Source organism: Nanorana parkeri, unplaced genomic scaffold (assembly GCF_000935625.1).
Source record: "Nanorana parkeri isolate BGI_ZX_2015 unplaced genomic scaffold, ASM93562v1 scaffold101, whole genome shotgun sequence".
Lineage (NCBI taxonomy): Eukaryota > Metazoa > Chordata > Amphibia > Anura > Dicroglossidae > Nanorana > Nanorana parkeri.
Genome location: NW_017306369.1, coordinates 1122096 through 1149740, shown reverse-complemented (window position 1 = coordinate 1149740; position 27645 = coordinate 1122096). Strand labels below are relative to the sequence as shown.

Genomic DNA, 27645 nt, shown 5'->3' with positions numbered 1-27645 from the left:
CCCCCCGGGCTGACACGCCGCTTTGCGGACAGCACAAACCAAACCCACACCCCCCGGATGGACCCGTCGCTCCGTGGACAGCCGCTCCAAAACAACACCGCCGTCTGCACACGCCGTCCACTCCAGGCCGACGTCCGCGTCATCGCATCCAGGTCAGTAACCCTCACGGTGCCGCCCTCAGCGAATCTGCCGCTCCAGGCAAACGCCTTGTTTTTGCCTCGCAGCCGATACGCCCTTGAGTGTTACCCCAGATTGCTCCTCGCATTACTCTCTATACCAACTGGCGTCTGTACCTGGCATATGGGCTGCCATGGAATCAAACGGTTTTGTGTACACAGACCGCTGCTTCAGCTGCAGGATTCAAAGTCTACTAGTTGCCAATGGAACAACTGTCCCCATTGGAAGATTTCCTCTCTATTCCTGTTCCAGTGACACTTTTGGATGTTCTTAAATTTTTGGTCCTAGTGACAATAGTCATCAGGAAAAAAAAGAGGGTAAGCTCCCCCAAAAGGGACAAGACGTGCAATAAAAATCTGACATGGGGTTCTAACCCCTCACCACTTTAACATGAAAAACAAAATTGCCTTTAGATAACTTTAAGCAAGGTTTTAAGAGCCTGTATTGGAAGACGCTGTATCTGAAGGTCTATAGAGCCAACTGTGGCAGTTGTACAAGAGATTCGTAATTGTAATTGCAACACACCTATAAGAAACTATAATATTATTTAATTATTGATGTTTTTCTTTCTTTTTTAAGGTTTCTTCTTCAGGTATAGAAATCTTGAATAATGTGAAACCTTGCGCCACTACTCTAATCAAGTTAAGCAGCAGCTGAAATCTGTGTGGTCAGATATAACGTATGAAATTAATGGTAAAAGCCGCGCTGTGTGAATGAGACCGCAAAAGTGTCAGATATAGTGGATACTGACCTTGGAGTAATGTGATACAATGTGTAAAAAGTGCAAAACAAAGAAGAAACGCATGTATATAACATGCACCTTAGTGTAAATGTAATTGCTACAAAATATCCATAATGAAAAATCAAATGCACTAAATATTAACTGTGAATCAATGTGATACAATGTGCAAAGAATACCAACTAGAAAAACGCATGTGTGTCACTTTAACCATTTATTATTTTCACTGTAGCGCAAGTGACACACATGCGTTTTTTTGCGGTATTCTTTGCACATTGCATCACATTGATTCACAGTTAATATTTAGTGCATTTGATTTTTCATTATGGATATTTTGTAGCAATTACATTTACACTAAGGTGCATGTTATATACATGCGTTCCTTCTTTGTTTTGCACTTTTTACACATTGTATCACATTACTCCAAGGTCAGTATCTACTATATCTGACACTTTTGCGGTCTCATTCACACAGCGCGGCTTTTACCATTAATTTCATAAGGTATAGAATCTTAACTCCTCTCTCCATTGAACATTTTTTATTTTGGAGAGGTTTCCGTTTTACACTTTATAACCTTCAGTTAAAATAGTTTTTGTAGTCAACCCCATTTGATTATTATTATTATTATTTTTTTGGGGGGGGCAGAAAGGGCTATATCTCTCTAACGGGATATGCCTCAACCTACCACAATCCATGGACTGCCTCTTTATTCTGTCTCAAATTGTTTCTATTAATGTTTTATGCTGTATTCATACTGCAAAGTTTTGGGTTAGTTTTGTATAATTAAAGATTGTAAAAAAAAATGGTGGCAAAAGTGTGTTGACACTTTTAATCATAAACAATTTGGCCAACTTCCTTTTTATGTTCCTTTAAATCCAAGAATATTAAAGCTTTAGCTTTTACTTTTATCAATGTAATCCCCTTAAAGCATTTGCAATGTCCTTTCTGCACATATGGAAACGCATCTTAGCAAGGCGCATGCCGATGCACATTAATGCATGTACACGCCTCCAACTGTCAAAAGCACTTCCAATCTGCACATAGCTGCCACCTCTGCCAAACTGCGCTTTTCCTTTCCAACGTAATTAAATACATGAGTCCCACTAAGCAGCTGCAAATCTCTTGCCAATGCATGCATGGAGCATATTTCAAACATGTAGATGAATCTTTACACGAATGATAGCTCAAGATTTTTATATATGATACAATAATTATTTGAAAGCTAGCCACAGGGAGCTTGTTATAAGAAATGATAGAATTATCAAAATAAATCGCCTGAGAATTAGAGCAGCATATGACCTACATTTACATAATGCAAAACTCCATCTCAGCGTAGCCAGTGTGATATACACACAGAGGCAGCCTGAGCTCAAACCTAGATGCACAGCGTCACATGGTGGATTAAACATGAACACAAACTCATCTGGCACACAAGAAAAAGAGAGGAGAGACAAATATCAAAGCTATATACACTGAGCTATTATAATTCATTATAAATAATTATTTAACAAGAATGATTATCTGTTTATTTAAATAACAAATCTGTCAATGAAAATGTATAAAATCTTTTTACAATAAGCAATAATTATTGCTTATTGTACAAACATGTTAGAAAATTTCCTGGACAGATTTCCCGATACCCCTAGAAAAGATTATAAATAATTGGATCTTAGTGATTTTTCAAACTAACTGTTTTATTTAATTAGTATTACAGGTCTTCAATCTTGCAATCAGTCAGTCAGCCTAATTGAAGTGACAATAAACTCAGGAGTTAAATCTTAAAAATGCATTCAAGTTATTTAACTATTAATAAAAATGTATCTTATTTGTGTATCACTCTGTGGATCACAGCTGTGCATCCTCAAATCATCTCTGAATTGGTGCTGACACTGTCCTTCCCTCTGGAGGGTGGCTACTTTTGTTCCCCAAGGTCCCTGTGTGTGTTGTAAAGTTGCCACCGCTTCAAGCTCATCCCTGTGATGGACTACAATCTCAATACAAATTAGTAAATTAAACATGAGATTGTAGTCCATCACAGGAGAAGATTGGAGCTGTGGCTACTTTACAACACACACAGGAACCATGGGAAACATAAGTAGCCACCCTCAAGAAGGAAGGACAGTGTCAGCACCAATTCAGAGATGATTTGAGGATCTACAGATGATTGATGAACAAATAATATACAATTTTGATCATAGTTGAACTTGAATAAATGTTTAATATTTAACTGAGTTTAGTGTCACTTTAAATAGGGAAAAGTAGTCACTCTGCTGTTTGGTATCATCGTGTGCTCCATACTGAGCATAGACCACAGAAAGCAAAGGAGAAAGTTGTCTGAGGAGACCAGAAAGGAAATTATAGACCAGCATGTCATAGGTAAAGGCTAATGGACCATTTCCAAGCAGATTGATGTTACTGTGACTACAGTGGCAGCTATTAATATATTAACATATAGTGGTGTAGAGTAGTGGGCAGGATTGAGGATTGCAGTATGCCAATCTGCCACTTGATGTCCCCATAGGTAATAGCGAGTGACTGAGGGAGTCACTGTAGAGTTAAAGGTTGATCTGCCCTAAGAGAGCTCTATGTCCAGGGATAGCCATATATTTATGTCCAGGGAGAGCCATCCAGGAGAGTCAAGTTGGTGGACAAGAGAGACAGAATGATTTAAAAAAGGCTGGTCCATGGGAAGACACAAGACCAGACCTGTCACCTTGTAGTCACTGCAGATATCTGTCAGTTCCCACAGACAGCCGGCTCGATAGACTTAGAGGTCTGTGGATTATCCGCTTTTGCCGTGTGTAATATTGCTGCTGTTCATTACCCAGGCGTCTAGTCTAAGTCTATCGAGCCGGCTGTCTGTGTTTCCTGAGGATTACAGGGTGCTGTCCTCCGACGCGATCCCTCCATCTTACATTGCCTGTGGCGGCTCATGCTTGACAAAATCAATCTTTTATTTTGAATTTGAAGCAGTTGCGCTCTTACCATATCTTCGCCTCTTTGACTAAATGATGGTGAAGACATACATATGACGCATATCTACTATAGAATTGTCTCTCTCCCCTGAAGAAGCCCTTTCGGGGCGAAACATGTAGGGACTTATAGAAGTGTTTTTTACCATTCTGATAACAAGCAACAACATACATTGTAACTGCATGGTATTGTCACCAACTGGTGAACCTGCATATGTGCATGTATTTTTATTGATGACTTTATATTCTGTTTTATTTGAAATAATGTATACCACGAGTTATTGAATAAATGTATTTCTAATATTTTTATACAAGAGGTCTGGACTTGTTTCTTGAAAGCCCCCTTTTTTCCCTTTCCCTCTGGGTTTTCGCACACCCCACTGTGGAAACATATTTTCTCTTTCTCGTATTTGAAACCCGGGGTGTGAAACTTCCAGTTCCTCTAGATATTCTCTGCAACACATGTCTACTAACGTTATTTTCTGAAGCCTGTATTATATTGTACATAAGAAGATGTTTAAGTAAAAGTTCAAAAGGCTCTCTGTGTGTAGAATGATCCTTACACCAACCTCTAAGATGGGGGTTTCTCCTGGAAGAGAACTTGTGGTGGGATGGACTTCTGCTGTAGTAATGTAAGGGAGTGTATGTGGAGAGAGATCATGGCAATACAGGCTAGGATGGGGACAGGTTGCTCTCAGCGGTGGGCTCCACCATTAAGGGGCAATGTGCTGAGATTCTGCCCGAGAACGTGAGAACCTTGAAATCCCTGTGTTAAAAGTATTCCAAGGACCCAAGCCACTACAAATACCAGCCATGGCAACAACGAGTTAAATTATACCTGTTGCCACATAGCTATAACATGTGAAATGCATGCAGACCAGCATGCGACCACTGCTGGGATCCATAGGTTGATTGCACTACACAACAGAAGTTCCTCCCAATGACTGGTGATCTGATGACTGGTGGATAAACCAGCAGGAGAGAGGGGGAGGATGCACAGATCGATATTATTAATGAAGCATAAATATCCTTGCACTGCAAGTTTTTAGGAACAGATTCCGCTGTTCTCCACGATGAAAACAGTGAGAAGCACAGTAGTGACATCACCAAATCTTACTCCAAGTCTCCTGATACTAGAAGTCAGAAAGTCTCCTGAGACAAGCAGTTGGAGGCAACAGTGCCTTAGATGATCTGCAGATATACAGCTATGAAGCTACAGAACAACAGCTCCTTTGTACAGCGAACACGCAATAGAAGCATAGCTCCTCCACGTTTCAGGGAAGGAATGGCCCAGGTGCTTGCTGCTGGGAGCACATCCTCGCTCCAATCTGAACCCATACAAACAAAAGAAAAGCTGGCCACACTCTGGATTCCCCTGGAATAGTTTATTGAGGTTTGTACCACATCACTGGTGTCCCACCCAAGGTGGACCCCCTCTGACATATTTCACCCAATCACGAGCTTGGTCATAGAGATGAGGGCGGACCAGACTGTGCTTTATACCATTAATTTCATGTGCATGTCATTATATGGTAACACAATTAAAGGGGACCAGCCTTATATCTCACCAAAAGAAACACAGAAACATAGCATAGGATATCTTGCAATGTCCTGCAAATTAAACAATGTTGTTATATAAATAAATAAGTCACGTCAGTAAAGGTGCTGACTTTTTTTGGTGGAGAAATTCAAGGTTAAATCTCTCAGGGTACTGCTTAGGCACAATTAACCTTTCCATGTATGGCCTATAAAATAGAAAATCTTCACTTGTCATCTTTCAGTACCCATACTAGCATTAATACTATTGGGGAAAGAAGGAAGGGGTGGGGGGGTTGTGGGGAGTATGAGAATGGACTATACTACTTAGAGATTACCAATACTGAATTCTGGTCCTCTGCTTTAGACACATCCAGTTCAAGTTTGCCCTTAGACATGAAGCTCCAAGCCTGCACCTGTGCACTCCTTTGCAGGTTTTGCCAACCATTAGCATGTCTCCATGCAATTCTCTACAACGAATTAAAGTTTCTACATGACACAGTGGATGACGGCACAGGTCCTTACAATGAAGATCATAAATGCAACTGTTTGTTGGCAGAGATAATTTTTCTTTAGTTATCTGCCCATAAGCTTGCAGTTGTGTTTTTGAAAGTCTGGCATGCCAATAATGGTGCCTAAATTACTTAATTTATCATTTGTGGCCTCAACATTGCTCTGGCATTTGGAGAAAGCAAGTTTCATTGAGACTTCTGCTTTTATTCCTGTCTCTTCTTTCACTTGAATTATTAATGTAAAGATGAATCAAGATTGTATTTTTAGCAATGCCACACTCTTGAGAATTCAGCAACTTCCTGCACCAGTTCTCCTCAAGTGATGTACCAGAAGAAAACACAAAGAAAGAGTATCATCAATTCTAAAACTTCAAGAGTTCCAGAGAACTCTTGAAGTTTTCAAGAGAAAAGCTAAAACATAAGTTAAAATAACAAAAATTACATCATTAGGCTTTGTAAAACAAAGTATTTCATAAACCCAACACCAAACCACTCCCCACAAAAAATAAGTTGGTATCTCAGATCTTTAAGAGAAAAATAGACAAATATTACAGGACAAGCACATTCACTTTTTACTTGAATGTCAACAAATAACATATGGGGAAATGTTATTTGTTAAATATTATTTTGGTGCAATGTGTGCCTCTCCTATAATGAAAAATCCCGGTTTCCTACACATTTAGCCCAACTCATCGACCCCAAGGTATTTTATGGTTTGTTTGTCTATTTTATCTCTTATTTTCTGAGATGTTGCGGCCAGTTACGTGACATGCTGGGTCCTTTTTCTCAGCAGTCCCCTCCTAGGGGTGGGGGTCCAGTATATTTCAGAATATGGTACAGAAATTGGCATTGCTCTCTGATTCAATTAGCTGAATGTGGGTCACATGTTCAGGGGCAGGGGCCATGGTCCCCTGCATTCACTGTCTTTCCTTAGTCTTCCAGGTTAAGTGACACTGGGGGTCTTTCAACCCAGAACTTTGTGGACAACTTAGCCTGGAATTGGGGTTTAAAATATACTGCACCATATATATAATACAGTATCTGAAGAGCTATGTTATAATATTTTAAGATTGGGATGTTAATCAGTCCTCTGTGATAACATTCAGTAAATTGCAGAGCTCAATAATCCTTAGACATTTCTGTACTGCAAAGGAAGCTGGCAGCAAAGCACTGAACAAAAATCAATAACGAGCCAGTCACTTGAAAAGCATAAATCATTAAGGGCCAATAATTCTAATCATTCATGCCACCTTCCAAGTCTTAAGGAAATGCTAAGCAGCTGAAGGCAGTCTACAAGTAATTAGTCTACCAAGCAATTTACCAGGTTTCCGAATACACACAAAAATATTCAGGGTTAGGGAAGAGATTGAGCTTGCCAATAATTTATATATGATCCAATCCAAATGTTTCTCTGTAAATGCTAAATGTATTTCATAGCTACCAGAGCTCCCTCATCTCTAAAGCATCGGTAGAATGCTGTCTAACAGTAAAAGGGGTGGGGCTTAACAAAAAGAAAAGCAAACAGCATAGGGAGGTGGAGGTGCTTAAACATTCCAATTCTTGAGAGAGAAAATGGAAAGTAACCATGCATTTTTGTAGAATCGTGCCATTTCCATTTAATAGTACCTACCTGCTACACTCTGTGGTTACCAGGTGAAAACATTACTGAATATTTATCCAGACCATCTCTGTTAGATTCAGTGGTTATCAACAATTGTAAAACCTTAAGGAGCTCAAGTAGATGTATATATTGTCTCCACAATCTACATTTATAACATTTGTATAGCCTATATACTGTATAGCTTACACTTGCACTGGAATTGTGGGGCTTTTCGTATGGGCTACAATGATTTTCTGAGTTAAACAATTTATTAGCAAAATTTTTTGCAGCCCTTTACAACATGAGTGGGGCATAAGACGCAATACATTGTACCGGACATTATTACAAACAGAGCAGTGGAGAAGTGGAGGCTGGTTTTAAACACTGGGTCACAGCAAGTATCAAGATAAATTGAGTTAGTTTACTGAATGCAACCTGCGACTTATTGGAGACATTCAGCTATCTCTTAGACCGGTCCCTGGAGCCTCTCTACCCCTCCACTGCAGTGGTCTAAAGATCCTTGAGTCATAATGTTCTATACAGTGTACAGGATGTGAGAACCCCAAGGGACATTCCATTGCTGCAGCGGAGACGGGCACAGGCTAAAGGGAGCGCTGTCACAGTCAGCTGGCTCAGAGGATCAGGTGAGTATAAAACGTTTTATAACTCTAGGCAAAATAAGTACTTAACCCCTGCAGTGCGGAGTTATTTCATTTTCCTAATTAATATTAGCAATTAACCATGGTTCATGAAGTTGTTTACTCACTAATGATTTTGTGAGGAGCAATTAAAGTGTATAGATAGCCAAAACTTTGTTTGAGTTTTGGATCAAACCCCTGCCAGGTTGTTTTTTTTTTGCTGTGAACCTTTGGGGAAGATTTCCTTCACTTCCTGCACCAAAGATGCAACAGGAAATTTAGAGGCAATTTCAAAAAGTGACTTGAAGCTGACAGCTTTTTCTAACATAATACTAAGTGAGGCTCTGCCTCACTTTCCTCCCCTGGCCACACGTCCCTGATATTAACATGCATTCCATGAAAGCAGCTCATTATTTTTTTCAAAAGGGCTGCTAATAGGATTTTTTCTAATTTACATAACAACACAACACAACGGATCTGACAGAGATCATCCAACAGAGAGATGCATCCAACCGAGATGCCAACAGTAAAGCGGCTTCCCAAGTCAGGTACGCGGCCCATGACTTGACTTTTAAGCTGGCTGTGGGCCACATGGTACCTGTTTTGGCCGGTACTTTTGAGACACATGCTTCACAGTAATTATGTAAATCTTTATCAACAAGGCCACTACAGAGACCCTAATAAAAGGTGGTACAATGGGATTTGTGTGAAGACAGAGCAGCCTCTGCCTGCCTGGGGAGAGTGCAAATGTTGAAAACGAATGTCCTCCCCCAAATTCTCTTTGATCTTCAAGTAGGTTTTTTTTTGGAGGAGTCTCATCAGCTTTTATAAACCTTTGTATGGAGAAATCAGAGAGTTAAAGATGCATTCTCTATTATTAGGAGAACCAAACCCAATGGTGAGCTGGGTGTGCCTGATATTCAACTATAAGATGGCCCATTTCGCCTGGATACATCAACAATAGAGGTTTTTGTCCATATTGTGCATACTTTCCCCCTTACCCAGGCAACACTTTAAACTTGGAACAGAAAGAATACTAGGTATTCTATTGTGCAAGCCCATTCCCCACTGCCCCCTTAGGTGAATTTTTATGGTTTGGCCCAGGAGAAGACTTAACTTTCTTTGGAAAATGGGGAGCTGATGAAGAGGTCAGGTGCTCTAAATGTATCAGTCAGGGTAATTTGAAGACTCTTGCCCAGCTTAGAGAGGAGTGGATGGATTCTTGGAGGCACTTTCAATTGCAACATTCAGGGCTCCGTAAGCAATGTAGGTATGATCTCAGACTTTGTACTCCATGTATGTCTATGTAAAGACTCAGATATTTAACCTTTATCTTTTAAAAAGCTTGTTTAACTTGGAGCCTGGATGCCTCCTCAAATTGTTGAAGGGGTTGTGGGATAGCTGGGGCATTCTTACATTTATAGTGGGACTGCCCAGTTTTTCAACCCTTTAGTTCCATGGTACATGATATTATGAATTAATCCTCGCAGCTTAATGTCCCTAAAAAAACAATAATAATGCTCTAACATGAAACACTCACATCTGTTAAGTCCTATAAAAATCACTGGTACCTCATCTGCCTAACATGGGTAAATCCCTGATATCTAATTTATGGAAAAAGAATATAGCTCCACTGATAGCAGAATGGCTCACTCAGATGAATGAGGTTTTGTTGAACACAAAATGGACATACATGAAACCAGATCTATATGATATTTTCTATGGTATTTAGATGGTATGGATGCACTTTCATTCCACTGAGAAAAATAAGGAGTTTATTGGGGTTGAATAAAACCATTCAGTCAAGAAAAGACATGAAAGAGACAGCCTTTTGATCTTGATTTGATTTTCTTTTGCTGTTTTATTTATGTATGTGTGTATTTTGGTTCTGTATTTTTGGAAAAGCCTGTCGCTCCACACTGGAAAGGTTTATAAATTGCACTATTTCAACAACATATACTGGCATAGTTGAGGAAATTACTTGCAAGGATGAGAAGTATGTGTAATATGTTGTTTGGAGACCATTATGCCTCACCTGTATGTACAGTGATATATATGTGTAGAGGCCTGTAATAATCCTTACTCTCCATACTTTTTTCTGTCATGTACCTAAAAACATTTGAATAACAATTGTATAAAAAAATAAGAAAGAAGCCTGCTGTTGGATAATCAGTGACATAATCCTCAAACTCCAGCGGCAAATTCCAAGAAAATTATTACACAGGAATTAATGTAGACTGCACATTCCAAGTATTCACATGATCTAAAGATGTGGTTTAACTTACATTTCTGACCAGAATATAACATGACATGATTGTTGTCTTAAATTTATGTTTCCAAATATTTTATGTGCATACAGAATTTGGCACAAGTAATATAAGAATTCAAAATTATCTTAAAAACCAAGGCAAATACGTTTCTGTACACTAGATGGCACTGGTTCAATTGGGTAAACTTGTACCAGCAGCGAATTTAGACAGCATTTAGGAAGCCTGTGTTTTAACATTGTCTACACAAAACACGCGTGGTTCTACAAAATAAGAACAAAGCTCAGCAATGAAATTATATTTAAAGCCGAGGTTAAAAATGATCAACAGTTATACTAAATATACCCTAAAACTAGATTTTTCAGGGGGGGCATCAATACTTTGTATATTTTGTCAGTAAAAAATATAGGTAAAACCTTATGATACGACAATCAACAATTTAAAACTGAATTACAAAGTAGAACTGACAAACCATAAGTGCCCTTTTCTAAACAGAATAGATACAATTCCACCCCTTGTAACTGATTTGTCTCAAACTAGTGGCTGAACTAGTCATAATAACCATTAACAAGTGTTTAAAAAGTGTTGTTCACACCTATGAGGTGTAATGCATGGTATACATGGTCACAACAACCACTGCAGCTGAAAATCAATTTTATGCACTCTGTTCATATATATAAGGCGTGTGGCACAGTTTCAGTCTGCAATACGCTAATCATCTATCTATTCCATTAAGTTTCATTGACACTTCAGTTATGGCCCTAAACTGAAAAGGAAGTAATTAGATACTCCCACAGGCATTTCAGATATGGATTTGTTAAAAAGAAGAGGAAATGTGTGTTAACAAGAGAAGTTGCATTGAAGTAGTCATTGTAGTGTTGAAAATCACAGCTTGTATTGAAGAGGTTGCTCTAGGCAATACGTTCATCTTTCATTTCATTCTCCATTGATCTCTATGAAGGATCTAGCCACAACTTACATATGTATGTAAACTTAGGTATAGGTATGGGCAAGCCTGAAGTACGCCTACAGTCATTATTGCAAGCTATAAAACAGTGTGACTTTTTTTCCAGTAATGGACAACTGCATGTTAATTTTCCTACCATGGCTGCATCAAGTAAAAAAAGATACACAAACTATGAGAGTTTCCTACGCCCACTTCCTGAAAGGTCTGACTATTAACCTACAAGACCAGAACCAGCTTTAAAGCCCACTTCCACCTTTGCAGAGGAATCCCTTGGTCTGGGGAGCTTGTTTTGTGATGTACACTTGACTTTGGATTAATAAACAGGGGACTTGCTAATTGACACCTGCAGAGTGCGGTTGGTCTTTACATGTACTTGGTGAGCACGCACCTTGTAGCCTGCACCTGCAGGTTTATTACAGCGTGAGCCCAGCTGGTGAAAGGGAGCAGTGAGCACTTTTGGATGCTAAATGTTCATTTTCCTACCCTGGCTGCACCAAGTGAAATAAGATACACAAACTATGAGAGTTTTCTATGCCCACTTCCTAAGTGAAATGTCTGGCTATTATCCTACAAGACCAGAACCAGCTTTAAAGCCCATTTCCACCTTTGCAGAGGTGTACAAGAAGCAGGCATATGACGCTGATGTATATGAAAACATAAACTTACTTTTTTTTGTAAGTTTAGCTTTCCTCTTCATATCCACATGGAAGTGTCTGCCTCTGTGCTGTGCGAGCAATGTGAAAATATCCCCCACCAGCCCCCCTTCCCTGGACAGTGTATTGTGTGTAAAGGCATAGCTGGTGTTTACTGATCATGTTACAATGAGTGACAGGAGGGGGGCAGCTGATTATAGTTTGACACCCTGGTGTCAGACTGATATTCCTGTGGAGACATTTTTAAGATTTGTAGGCTTCAGGCCTAATAAATCCTTTATAAAAAAATGAAGAAAGCATGCAATGTGAGTCGTGCAAATGTGCACATGTATACATCACCACAATAAATGCTAATCACTCACAAAGGTGGAAATTTACTTTAAGTAGTAATAGCATAGCTTCTTTGATGTAGTTTGATGTGTAATGGTGATTATTAGGATGCGTTCATATAACTGCGCTTGAAAAATTTGCATTTTGCTTAATTTATGGACAAAAAAATTCTACCACTCCCAAGAGAAAAATAGAGCAGAAAATGAATATTTAACTTAGTTACATCTAGTAAATCCAGTACTAAATGAAAAGTGTAGAAGAACAAGAAAGCCCTATATATCAGCGATCGATAACCTGCTATAATTAGACATGCATATATTTATTTAGCAGTGTATTCAATAAGAGGATTCCATTTCTTCCTCTCACAGACCTTGACATTCTCAAATAATAGGCTTACTCCAGCCACTGGTAGATGTGCATGCATTCTAACACATAATGAGTTATTGATTAAAAAATTGTGTTCAAAATAGAATACCAACGGTTCTGCTAGAGAGGCTGGAGAAGACTGTTTTCTCTCAAATACACCCGAAGCTGATATTCTTGCCAGTGTCATAGAAAGATGCATTTTATATACTTTCCCCCCATTCCTCCAGGGATTGGACAAAAAATGTCAATAGTGGTGAGAGGCGTCTTGGCCATCTGTGTATATACTGACCTTGCTGTTGGTTGCTTGGGAATTTTGCTTCTACATGGAGAGTTGACCCAGGAGTTCTGTGATATCTCCGTGAATTATAAATATTTTCAATAGTGGGAGAGAGCACTCCAACAGGAGTTCATTGGCCTCACCACCGGCAAACTATGTGTTAGCCACTGGCCAGCGGTATATATAGGGTCTCTGCAGTGCTTTTGTTTTTTTCTTGGATAAAGCCCACTTTACACTAATGGTGTGTTAGTGAGTGTTGGGTCCAATTCAAGGAGGGTCATCACTGAGGGAGGCAGAAGAATGTATTTATCCAGCAGCTCTCTAGGAAATTAGAGCTACATGTACTAAAGTTTAGGTGACTTGCACTTATTCCTGCTTACGTCTTCTGTGCAACCAAACTGCATTATTTGGCTTGATTAAAGCCAAACAAACATTCTACTGGCAATATTGTGAAATGACAGTTTTACATGGAAAGCCATATGCTTGCCAACAAATAGTTTTGCTTTCAACGGTAAATAGTCTAACCCACAACTGACAGTATATTCTTCAGGCCAGATGACATCCAGCTTACTGTTTTGTTTTTTTTAAACACCAACAGATGATACACCACACATATAACACATTATTATATACTTTACATAAAACACAAACTTTATATTGTGCCCTAAGCAACATGCCAGAAGACAGAGTTATAGATGCGAAACTGTCAAGTGTACATGTCCAAGGCAACATTATGCAGTCAGTCAAGCAGCAGATCAGTCTACCAGCCAACCGTGACTGTATATTTTCTGTGTCAAAACTATACAGTTATTGCTGGCCAGCAGACAAATGTATCAGCCAATAGAAAATTTGAAATTTCACCCCCCAATCATCAAATGGGCTAGTATTATATATTATACACACAGACAGATGTAATTCCTGTAAAACAGATAACTTCAATTTTTGAAGCATATCTGGTCACTTAACGATAAAAATAATTAACCGATAATTGCACAACACCTTAATAAGTGCTGGTAACCATTTGTATTGTGTGCTTTTTGAAACACGCCCCAATCAAGTTATTAATACACAAGCCTCATAGTCTGCTAGAACAATATTATTATGGCATAAAACCTGTCAGCACTACTTACGTTCCTTGATCAAGTGTTGCCTTAGCTCCTAAGGCACATGGGCGCCCACACTTAAAGGCAGGCCTCGGCCATTTACTATCTCTGCCCTGCTTGGCTGTAGCCATTCACAGATACTGCCCAAGCAACACTATTGCTAGTCACTAGTTACCGACTCCCCCCACCTGTGTTCCTGCTGTCCGGTCAGCTATTTTGACTCCTCCATAGTATTGATTCCCAAGCACTGACTTTTGGCTTATTTTTCTGGTTATCTTATTCAGCTGCTTGCTCTGGCCCTCACCTAGTTTCTGGTATTCATACCCGCTGCAGTGACTATCTGTTAACCTGCTCTCTTCATTGCTCCTGATTCATGTTGCTCGAGCAGGGTGAACCTGGGGGTCGCGACCTAGGGTCAGCAAGCAGCGGAGCTCCTGTGAGGGGGTACCTGATGGATACCGGCTGGACCTTAGACTCTGTGCCCTGGGGGATCCTACATCAGTACTTCAGTGAGCATCAGTTTAAGTCCTGAGTCTCATCGGCTCCTTTGTAATCAAGGGCCAAGTCTCAACTGCTCCTCTTATTCATGGATGCTTCCTTCTCTGCTGGTCCATTTCCCTGATTCCACAGGCTGTGGTGTCCTGCCAGCCTACACTGCTCAGGTATGCCTACTGTATTCCTTGGTGTCCTTGCAGTTTAGATGTAGGTCCACATCTCCACAGCAGCCGTCCTGACCGAACCCTTTTCATATGCAGAAGTTAAATCTTTTTTTCCTCCAAGAAAATCAGATCCCACCCTATAGGTTAATCTGTTATATTTGGTGATGCTATAGCAACAGAAAATATTGTGTGGAGAGGGAATAAGCAGTTCTTATTAATTTCTGGAGGACAAGGTCCCACAGCCAGTGGACAAATGGAAGCTGAAAAAATATAGCAAGAGGAAAAAAAAATATGTGAACACTAATTAATTTTTTATCTGCCAAAAACTAAATGAACATTTTAATAAAACAATATTACAGATAGGGAGTGTCAGCAGTCCATTAAATCAAGCTTTAATTGTGTACAATACAGCGTACAAAACACATTCACTAATTTAACCATTCTTCTGGCAAATTCTCAAATGCCAGTTAATGTATTTTTTGAAATATTGCTGCAACTAATAATGTTGTACTAAAGAGCAGTGAAGTCACCTACCTGCCCAATCTCTTATGCTCCTGAAATACCAACTGCTCAGAACTCTGTGTAATATCCCCTTTGCACACCATACCATTATACCCCAGAATTTAACGGGTGCTGGAACAACTGGTGGATGGCGCCAGAGTAAGTATACAGTCTAGAGGATATGTTGTCTGCACACCATTCCGCTTTGGAATATCATCTTTATTCGTATTCCTTTAGCATGGCATGCAAATGAAATATTTGGAAGCCTGATCAAGGTCCGCTTGATCAGACAAAGTGTCCACACATTGCCTAACGAAGGGGTCCTGTGAGGCACCGAAATGTTGCATTCACATGTCATGCTAAAGCAATACCAATAAAGATGATATTCCGAAGCGGAATGTTGTGTGTACAACATATCTTCTTGAGACTGTGCCTGACGAATGGGTCCTGTACAGCTCCGAAACATTGCATTCACATGTCATGCTAAAGGAACACGAATAAAGATGATATTTAGAAGCGAAATGGTGTGCGGACAACATATCTTCTAGATTGCTTCCTCAGAAAAGCCCTTTTGGTAGTACACACTTATGTAGCGTTTTTCTACATTTTCCTTCTTCCCTATGACTAACGTGTGGGATATAAGCAGCACATCCGATTACATTTTTTTTTTATGTGCAGTCAAAATTAATATTTTGGAGCTGTCTTACCTGCCATTAGATTTATATTTCTGTTCATCCAGGCCTGATATTTACACAGCCCTGCCAGACTGTACAGCCAGGTTGGACTAACTTATCTGCTGTAGTTAAGCCATAAAACTAGCTCACCTCTCTGCCACCACCTGTGATTGCACAGTGCAACAGCAGCTCACCTCTCCAGCTATTAGCATGCACCTTTTTAAACACAGACCAGTCTTAAGAGCTGATGTACATGGAATTACAAGACACTGATACCATGTCAAATTTAGAAATCTGCATTAGCTGCATTTTTAAAATACTTAATTATTTTTTCATAAATATATAACTACATTAATGTGTGTAATTTATCTCCGCAGTTCAGCTTTGAAGCAAAGTAACCACTTAGAAACCATGTATGTCTGGCTACATGTTTCTGATTGGTTGCAATATATTTTGGCACCATACACTGCCCTTATGTATAATCCAGATTGTGAATTTTTACAGTGCAAACCTGATACAGTATAAAACCTCAAAGATGTGGCCATTTTGCTCACCACCAGTTTTTAAAGAACATGCAAGTGGTGGTCTTAATAAGGTTCACAGCATCCTGTTGTTCAGAAGCCTGCTTTGTACTCCAGAGTTACAACAAGGAAAATTAGAGAAGGTGAATGGAGATCTGCATCTGATGCACCACCATTTGTCCTTCAGTGGAGTATAGCCTGGCTTACCAGGGTCCCTAAAGCTGAATTCTGGTAAAAATACAAAACAAAACCCCCTTTGCAGTGGGGCTGCCCCTGCACTGCAACGTTTTAATGCTCACTTAGATGTAGGACACCCAGGAAAAGAAGTTTTACCCGATCCTGGTTCCCATAGGCTCCTTCCTGGCTACAAGACCACCAACCACAGCCTGTTCCCCTCTCCAGTGATTTGAGGCCTGCTGGCATCAAGTGTACAAAGCTGCACCCATAGCTCTGCATTATACGTATGAACACCAAGAGACAGTCCACAACCTGAAGCATAGGGGAGATAAGGTGCAGCAGCAGCACTGGGGTGGGTATCACCCGATGTGGCCAACCGCGCAGGCTTTACCATGTCTGGGTTGGGATATCATCACGCATGCACGCCGATGTACTTCACTACTGGTGGCCATCTTGGTGATAGATGCTGCCAAAGAGAGGAGGGGACATTGACCTGGCGGGATCTGGAATGACACCGGCTCCCCCCTCTCTCTCATGGCGCTGTCAGGCTCTTGGTCCCTGATCAAGTGTCTAACTTTTAAGAAGGGGTGACAACAAAATGACTGTCAATCATTTTGGTGTCACCTCCTCTTATAAAAATGTAGGTTTGACACTGCCAGTGTGAATGGGGCATAACACTGTTTTACCCATCACCCTAGACCTAAAGTACCATTTAACCCTTGCAGTGCAAGTGCAGTTTAGTTTTTTTTCCACAGAAATAAGCCTTAAAAAACCCAAATCCAGCTTTTAAAAAACTAAATAAAGGAGAGAAAGGTTAGAACTTCTCTCAGGTTTTAATATTTCTCTGTGGCACAAGGACAAAAAATTTAGAGGTCAGAAGGCAATAATACAATCCGTAGCGGAGCTTACCTTTACTCATGCCCAAGCCAGACAAAGGTAATAGCTCTTCTTCACAGTCAAAAACAGATTGGGGTGGAGTATATTTTAAAATTGGGAGTTTATTTTAAAAATGCCATTCTTATTAACACCACATACTGCCTTCTTCCTTTGCTTGGCACATTTACAAAGCCCATTGACACAGTGAAAGAACTGCATGTGCCACAACACTGAATTACCTCTCTGTCAGGGAATTATAAGCATGAGTCATGGATTTGAAAGAACTATCTTTAAAAAGTTACAGATATGAAAAAGAAGAGCAGAGCTATTATGGTAAATGCAACATTATATCATAATAATAAAATACATTAAAACGTATTCCCCCCAATAGCAAAGAGGAAAACAGTTTGCCAGAGACACCCTTACTTACCAGATTACAATGGACATAAAAGATAATAGGGTGGCAACATGATTTTTCTCTATATAAACAAAGTTTAGTGTAAAAGTACTATCGATACAGAATAGCAATTATCAGACCAACATACAGTATGTTGAGGACATTTATTAACCAATAAAACTTTTATTAAATGCTTTGTACAATGGTGAAAGTAAGGGGAACTGCTAGTTTCCATTCCGTTTCTTAAAACCTGACTTCTGGACCGAGTTTAAAAATACCTATAATAAAGAATTAATGATTTTAAGACGTTCAGGGTGAAATATCTCTGGCTTTTTAGTGGATTATGCATGGTCTTGTTCACTGTATAACTGGGTGGCAATGCTTCTTCGGGGCTGTGCATTCACTGTGAATATTTACACTTACATATTCATTCTAAAGTGTAATTAAAATAAAATGATGTGCAAAATCAAAACTGAAATATAATTCAGTCTGTCAATAGCATTCAAGAAGAAGTCTTACTATGTATTATGTTTCACAGCTCAGCCACCTACCTCCCACAGTATATGTTGTTTTTTATCCCATGCTTCTGTGTGCAGCAAAAGCTGAGATCCAGAGGGTGACAGCACCCTCCCCACACACAAAATATTCTCAATCACACTCTGCAATGGAGATGGACCTAATGATTTACAGCACTTGTCTCACTGTCCCTGTCTCTCAGGGAAAAGAAGGTACCTCTTCCAGTTCTAGTGCCTATGCTGATTCCTAGAGCGAGCCTCCTTCCTCTGCATTCTTGTGACCTCGCTTTTTGTCTGCAAAGTGCAGGGACAGTGAGATAAGAGCTCTCAATCAAGAGGTCATCTCCTTTGCAGAATGTTTTTGGGGTGGGGGCACACTTCACCACCTTGATATCACCTACTGCTGCACACAGAAGCATGGGATAAAAACACAACATGCACTGTGGGATTTAGGCAACTAAGCTGTAAAAAATAATACAAGGCGATACTTTTTTTTGAGTCCTCCCGGTAACACAGTTGTATTACCCATGGATCCTGCCAGTAAGTATGATATTTTTCAACTTCCTTTAACAGGCCGAGCTGTCCTGCAAAAGTGACAGATAGAGACAGCCCATTTAACACTGTCAGATGTGTTATTTACAATGGTTCGTTGTTATTCGTATAGTTAAAATCTTTATCTCTAAAAGGAATAAAATGTTTCTGTAATTGCTTAAAAAAGTGTTAGCTGGAGTTGGGCTTCAATTAGTTAGTCACTTCTGTAAAGTCTATCTAATATTAATCTCTCTCCACAGGTTGAAAATGCTGCTATCAAAGGGTGGCTACACATCCCTAAGGCAGGAAGTGTGTTTCTGGCTGGTTTAACCAGGTTAGATAATGAAAAAAAAGTTTCTTGGATTTGATACACTTAAGTATCAATTTGTTGACAAAGGTTTACAGAAACATACTTATATATTATCATATTGTTTAAAGAAGAATGCCAGTCAATTTTTATACTAACCCTTGCAGTGGGGTTCTAAAGGACCGCTCTAAGAACAAGCCAGCTCAGAGGTTTGGGTGAGTATAACTTTACTATTTTTGAAAACGAGCAGTTAACTCTTGCAGTAAGGCTTAATAAAACATTTCCCAGAGTTCTTCTTTAACAGAAGCATTTTTCTAAGGCTTGCATACGCACTGATGCAGTTTGTATTTTTCATCCTGGCCATTTGATACTGAAATTCATAACTATTAAGTGGAAAAGTCAGAGGTGGTTTAAAGCCTGATAACTGTTGACTAGGAAAGCCAGAGATGGTATAAGCCTTTTACAGATAAGCTGCATGTGTATAGGCACCTCGGAAAACACTGCATAGCACAGAGTCATTGAGCTGACCTTACACCTGGGTTGGGAGAGCCATAGGAAGCAGAGACGTGCAGTAAGGTCCGTGCTAGGTGACGCATTCCCCCTGCCCGCCCCCAACCCAATCACCCAGCTATTTGTGGAGGAGGGAGGGAGAAGGGAGGGGACAGGGAGGAGCCTCCCTGTCCCTCACTTACTCATCACTGGTAAGGCATCCAGATAGATGACTTCAGTGTTTTTTTTTCTTCTTTTTTTGATTGGACAGCTTGGACCAATGGCGCTTTGACATTGTTCCAAACCATCCACAGAGCTCAAACCTCTAACACCAAGTAGAGGCTGTTGTAGCTCTGGCCTCACTATGTTAGGTTACACAAAGCAGTGGGGAAGCCCGCTGCTGTGTAAACTAAAATATATGTCAAAAGCCAGATGAAGCACTGCCTGTGATTAACAGGCAGCGCTCCGTCCTTGACAGGTTGCACAGCGAGGAGGCTTTCCCTGCTCTGTAACCTATTAGAACCTGGGCTGAATGGAGAAAAAGATGTCGGCTTCAGACTTGAAGCTGACAGCTTTTTCCTCCATGATTCTAGGAAAGGCTCTGCCTCACCTGCCTCCCCTGACCACACGTCCCTGATAGGAAGCAGTGTCTGGCATTCCCACTGATTGAGCAAACTCTCCGGACTGCCAAACATTTGCTCGCAAAGACAAAACAAAATGTAGGAGATCCATCCATTGCCATGCTGCAGATAAACTCTAATCTTCCTAGGATAAGGAGTCTGTTGAAATTACAGACTACTGCAAGAAAAACAAGTAATAAATACAAGCTAATTACTACAACAGGACTGTAGGAGCGAGATCTGATCATAATGCAAAGACCCAGAAAACGGCTGCCAAGCCTTGTAAGTTCTAAATTACAAGTTTCCTGATCATACTGAGTTTGGCGGTGTGTTTAGAGATAACAGAAGACAGCTGATCAGAAGAAAAAAAAACACTACTGTTTCAGGTAAAGCAGATAAATAATAGCCTCAAACAATTTAGTGGAAATACAACATCCAAAATGGGCTCTCAGGTACCAGAAAGAAAAGTGGATTCTACAAACACCATTGCAGATCCACCAGAAAAGGCACACGCACATTTCAAAATCAACAAATAAAGCTTTGCCACATCTTGATTTATGAGTATGCACTATAATGTGGTTACTAAGTACACTATAGTTAAACATTGTACATTGGCTCTATTTGTTTTTGTGTTCTTTTAAAATAACTGAGATTTTACATACTGCATTTAACAGATTGTGTATGTGTGCAGTCTTGAAGTTTGCAGTTGATGGATTGCGGTTGAGTGTGGAGCTGTAATGGCCTGGTTCTTTCAGTCGATGATAAAACAAGCATGTCTCTTGCATCCAGTCTTTGAGTGTAAATCAAAAACATACCCCAGTAGAACATTTCAAGAGTACTAGCAGTTTTTTCCCCCCTAGGTGCCTTCCATTTTGGTACATATAATCAGGATTGACTTGCACATGACTGAACATAAGGCCAGCAAAAATAAAAACTACAATATCCCCAACGTTAGGTCACCAGTCATTGCACAGACATTTTGGCACGTGTATCCCAGGAATAAAAAAAAATTAAGATAGTTAGAACCGCATAGCAAACAAAAACTGAGGAATGCACTTTACTTTGAGTCAAAGTCATGAAATTAATTGCAGAGACATTTCATAATTAGAGGGTAAATTACTCCCTTTCATAGTGTGCAACACAATTTGACAATCCAAAAGAATAAACAAGTAGCTAATTACATTCCCAACTAATTGACAGGCTGGACACACAGCATTTCAGAGCTGCAATTTTATTTTCATATAAAAATTGCAATTAACATACATACCCTTTGTCTCCTAAAAATTAAATGACATTCTAAAATTAGTTGAAACTGTTACACTCATTCTTCTGTCTAGGAGGCTACACAATTATAAAAAGTCTTGAGTACTTCCATGATATCCTTTATCTAAAGGCTATACCAGGGCAATTTTGCAGCACTTTACATGGTTGCTCAGGTAGCTTACAATCTAAGGACACTATCTCACTTGCTTACATACAGTATGGAGTTAGACAGGAGCCAATAACCTTCCAGCATGTCTTTGAAGTGCAGCTCACAGTGAGAGGATTTCAGCAGCACAGTCAGTGCTGACAATCCAGAAAGCAGTGGGTAGGGCTATGTGTGGCCAGTGCCTATTGACAAGCTACAGGCTTGTGAATCAGAAGTGACAATGTTGATATCCACACCCCCTGCAACATTCATTATTTCACTGTAGTACACACAGACAAAAAATTAGAGCGCCAACTCTGCCCTGATTCAGGAGCAGTACAGCGTCGTTTCAACACTATCACAGAAAGCTGCATTAGGTGGACCTCACTGGCAGGATCAACAAGTTTTGTGTGGGACTTTGCAGGGAGACCAAGAGAAAACTGTAAGTGCAAATGCGCTTATAATTAGGTGCTCCAGAACTAATTTTTTTATATATAGGATTTCATAGTTCTACTTGGAAAAAAAAAGCCACAGACACACAACTTTTGGGCCAACAAAGCCCTTATCATATTTGCAGCAATTCGTGATATTTGTGAATTTTGTGAGCGCATGCAAAATAATGCGATTTTGCACATGCTCATCAAACACAGCAAGTAGCACACTTTAGCACGCACTTAAACACATGGCAAATATGCCAGATATGCATGAACTTCTTAGCCAATATTTATTGAGCAATGTATAAAAAAAAGGATCCAATTAGTAAAAAAAACAAAACTGTATACTGTTTTCCCATTATTACATTCAGATTTTCCTTTCTTGCACTGTGCTCAACATGGAGCCTCTTTCCGAACTTCCTGCAAATGCGTAAAAGCTCCAAGATCAGCTGAACATTTTTTTTACTGCTGTGACTATGGCCGCACGCAGACATGACTGCTTGAAGTATGGCTTGGGAGTGCACAGTAAAGGGGAACCACACAACAGCTAAACTAAGTATGTGAACTTGCCACCTTAGGAAAAAGGTGCCATTATATATACCTTGTGGGTATGATCACCAGGTAGGATTTGAAAGAGAGAAAGAAATAGTGTATAAAGAAAAAAATTATAAATAAATAAGGATTAGGATCTATTTACAGAAGTGCTACCTTGTGCATGGAAATACAAAAAGCAAAGTGAAGTGTGCTGCTATTCATTATGAAAGGCATCCCAATGCACCTAGGCAGCACTCCACAACACATGCAGTGTGAACCTTCTGTGCATTGTAAAAAAAAAAATCACATGATCATGTCCAATAAAGTATGCATTGTGGTGCATTAGCAGCCCATTCAAAATAGACTGCCTTAACACTATGTACGTTATTGTGGGTTACACATTAGACCAGTGTGCAAGAAAGTTTTGACACTGCAGAAACCCCTGTAACAACATATTGTTATTAACTATTTAGTTAAGCGTTTAGATATACTTTAATGTCAATACCCCAAAATACACTTATTCTTTGACTGTGCTCCATTGCATAGCTCACTATATGAGATAAAGGTAGGAAAGCCAATGGAAATACTGTAAAAAACAAAAACAAATAGACAATCACCTACAGGACAAAGCAAACAAAAAAAAGGGTAAAGCACTTGGAAATGATTAATGTACCTGGGGCAGCGCAGAGTTCAGCTGACGTTGTAGTGAGTCTCTGTCATAGATGACATCTTGAAGTCGCTGCTGGGCCAAGCTGAGGCTCTCCTGAGTTTCCCGCAGTGTATCTAGCAGCCGGTCACGCTCATCCAGCATGTTCACCATCAGTTGTTCAAAGTGAGAGTCCGAGTCTGAGCCACTACTTTGGGACCCCCTCTGGCTCATAGGGGTGTCCTCATTTATCGTTGGCATTACTTCACACATCATGTCTAGGAAAAAGAAAAAGTTTTAGAAAAGATTATACTCAAAAAAAACCCACAAGGTTCTCTCACAACTTACTTTAACAAAGTTAAACACTGAACCAATATATCAATGTTTGAGCCAATCAACCAGTTTGAAAGAAACCAAGCTTTAAAAAAGTAAATAAAAATAAAATTCTACTCGGAGAAGTGAAACTGACTCAATAGGTGTACAGCATGTTACATCATGTCATATACAGGAGAAATAAATAAATCATAGACTTGCACTATTGAAATCCATGGACACATCCTTTAAGCTGGCCATACACTGGTACATTTTCATACAAATGTTAACATGAAAAATCTTGCCAGAACATTTGATAAGGTCATCAGAGACATGATGAATGTGGTTTGAAATTGTGTTTGATTTTAACATTCCATTTTGGAATGAATGAAGTTTCAGCAAAACTGCATTCACTATTTAAATTTCGTTCGCTCAAGAAAAATGTTCCACCCTACTCCTTCGATTTTTGTTTCTTCACTATGGTTAAAATCGATTGCCAATTAGACCCCATTAACTATTAGGGTCCATTCACACCACATCCAGATCATCTCCAGACCAGAGCAGATTGTTTCCAGACACAAAATGCATCCTAATGTATCCCTATGCTATTTCTGGCCTCTGGTCACACCAGCGCTGTCCGTTCCAAACCAGACCAGAAAAATACTGCTCGTCTTATTTTGTCTGATCTGGAATGCACTGGAACGCATAGAATCACTGCACTGGAACGCATTGGAACACACCTGTAAGACCATTTTAAGCTGAAAAAAAAAAAGAAAACCTCCCAAACGCTGCAAAATACAGTAATACAGTAAAAACACGGCAAAAAACGGCAAAATGCAATGCACCGAGTTCCAGATCTGGTCCGGAAAATGGTGTGAACCTGCCCTCAGAACATCAAACGAACATTTTGTAAACACATTTTTTCAAACAAAATTCTACTGGTGGATGGCCAGGTTTATACCCGTTAAATTGTATTCCTTACTCCTGACACTATTTTTGAAAACATCCTGTTTATGCCCCCTATAGCTGTATATTGTTCCATACCCAACTGATAAAGTGAAAGGATCTCTGTTGTTATTTACATTTTCTCAGCTTTCTTCTCAGTTAAATTCAAGCAGCAGAGTACTTCACCCACTTAAATCTGTTATACAAATTATACGACAAACAAAAATATGTAAACAACCCACCCCCGCACATTTTGAAATAAAAATGTAGAAGTCACTTACAAAATATAAAGTTTAACCACTTCCCACCCACAATTTCTAGATTAACAATGCCCTATTCTGAAATTGTTTTCTAGGTTCCTTTTCCCAGCTAGGAGCATACAGATGTGAGACTGCGTCACTGACAGCCTATGCTGTCTATTAATGATCGGGAACCAACCAATGATTCACAATCAAGTAATCACCATATCAGCTATGAAAGTTATCACATGTGGTTTGTTAGCAAACAAACCTACATTGCTCCAGCTGTCAGTGTGCATGCTGTGCACACAGAAAGAAATGTATTTTGTTTCAATTAAATAAAAAAAAAGAAGAATTTATAAAAATAACATTTATGTTCATTTAGCAGTAACACAATGTGTTGGGTACATAGATGGAAACAGCACCACACCCCTTAAAAGTTTACATTAAAAAAAAAATAGAAAATGGGGCTTTTAAATTGCTACTACACAATCTCTCTTTTTATGACTTTAGACTTAATTTATTGAATACATTTCTTAATAAAACATATTCAAAGACATAGTCATAAAATCAGATGACTTGTGGTCATCTGATTTTATGAATACATCTTTGTGAAGGTATTCAATAAATGAAGAGAGATTGTGTACTAGCACCTAAAAGCCCCATTTTCTCATTGTTTGATTTATTCTCATTTGTCAGTCTGCAATAAAAACAAAATTCGAGCAGGGTATTTATTAAAACATTGTACCCAACAAAAGCTTTATATTTCCTTGATGTAAAAAAGGTAGGTAGGAAAATCTGGGTTGTTGTCAAGTTTACCAATGCAAACCGACTGCTAAATTTAGTCTGAGCATCCACAAATCATTGACCACTAGTCATGAAAGGATAAACAATATCAAACTGTACAAGGCAAAAAGAAAATAGCAGAATGAGCAGAAATTTAAGAAATTATTACAGGGTTATTCACAAAAGGGTGAAGAGTTTGCAGAAGTCATGAGAAGTGACCAATGTAGGACAACATAGCTGAACTGGAAAGTGAGCTGAAATTGAGAATTTTTCCAGTTCAGCTATGTGGTCCTAGATTGTTCACTTCACCTGCTTTCTCCAAACTCTTCACCCTTTTGTGAATAACCCTATTAATATACAGGTGAAACTCGAATAATTAGAATATCGTGCAAAGTTCATTTATTTCACTAATGCAACTTAAAAGGTGAAACTAATATATAAGATAGACTCATTACATGCAAAGCAAGATAATTCAAGCCGTGATTTGTCATAATTGTGATGATTATGGCTTACAGCTCATGAAACCCCCAAGAACCCCAAATCCACAGCCTCAAAAAAGTAGATTATTACATGCAATCAATAAAACAAGGATTGTACATAGAACAATATCGGACCTCTGAAAAGTACAAGCATGCATATGTACTCAGTACTTGGTTTGGGCCCCTTTTGCAGCACTTACTGCAATTACTTTTGCACGATATTCTAATTATTCGAGTTTCACCTGTATACTTTCTTTTGTGTGTGTGTGTGTGTGTGTGTGTGTGTGTAAGCCCCCCTTCCACACAGGGGGGAGTTGGAGTGAATGGGAAGTTGTCAAAGGACACCTCCTCCTTCTCTATGCATTGCAGCAAGGGATGAGAGGGTTTCCTGATCAATGCAGGGTTTTCCAATGGATGCATACAAAGTATCGGTCAGAGAGAAAGCTTTCTTTGCTTAAACCCATCATAGTTGTTGTTACATCTAAACTAGGTTTAGAAATAATTAATTTAGAATATATACATAATTAAGGACTAATGTAAAGTGAAGAAAAAAAAAACTACCAGTGCACACCAGTGGGTGCGCATTATACCGGAGCTAAGCGCATGCCCAATAGTGTGAACTGGTCCTTACTGTTTCTTCAACACAGTCCCTCTCATAAATCCTGCATATGCCACAGCACAAAGCGTATTACTGCATTCACATTATGATAAAGGAATATGATGGAAACTTATCACCAACATCGTGCATTTCCCACTGCAGGTTAACTTCCATTCAAAAGACACCATGCATAGCCAAATGCCACTTTATTACTTATACCAGAGTGTTAAAAATAATTGTATTGCATAATGTTATGCGTATATGCATGTGTGGATTTTCTGCTTAAATAAATTGGAATATATTTTTCTAATCGCTTTATTTCATTAAAAAGGCATTTACACAAAAGGAACTGTCACTCACTGGATGCTTGTTTTTTTAGCACTGTTTTTGGTAAATTCTAAAGACTGTAGCCTATGAAAATCCCAGGAGGTCATTAGCTTCTGACTTGGAAAAATCATAAGCAGAAAAAGTGCACGTCATTCACAAAGGCAGCAGTTCAACAAATTATAAAAGGTGCCCATACGCCTGCAGATTATCATACGATAATCGCGGGAAATCCCGCGATCGTACGATAATCGGCAGGTGTATGGAAGGCGTGCGACCGTTTCTACTGTACGGTCGCACGTCTTTTGTCTCCCAAGCAGGCTAGAAACCCCGCCGAGAATTGTACTATTGTCGGCGGTTTAGTGGCGTTCTCGGGAGACAAATGCTGCACGGCTGGTGTGCGCTAGCCCAGTATCCATTCAAACACAGCCCTGGGGCAGTGCACGTTGGTGTCCGGCTGCTGGTTACCATCGGATCGATATGCGGCAGGCCCCCCCATTTCTGCGCCGGGAGTGTCCATTGATAACATTGGCTGA

The 27645-nt window shown here is 39.5% G+C and overlaps 1 protein-coding gene across 6 annotated transcripts in view; it reads right to left on the bottom strand.

Annotated features, from left to right (window-relative positions):
* PPFIA2 (PTPRF interacting protein alpha 2) overlaps positions 1–27645 on the bottom strand; it is a 235524-nt gene that overhangs the window by 178881 nt on the left and 28998 nt on the right. For all 6 annotated transcript variants that reach the window (XM_018552926.1, XM_018552929.1, XM_018552928.1 and 3 more), the window contains exon 2: positions 23454–23704. In XM_018552926.1, coding sequence (XP_018408428.1) covers positions 23454–23702 — 249 coding nt within the window. In that variant the 5' untranslated portion in view covers positions 23703–23704. The remainder of the gene's footprint in view (positions 1–23453; positions 23705–27645) is intronic.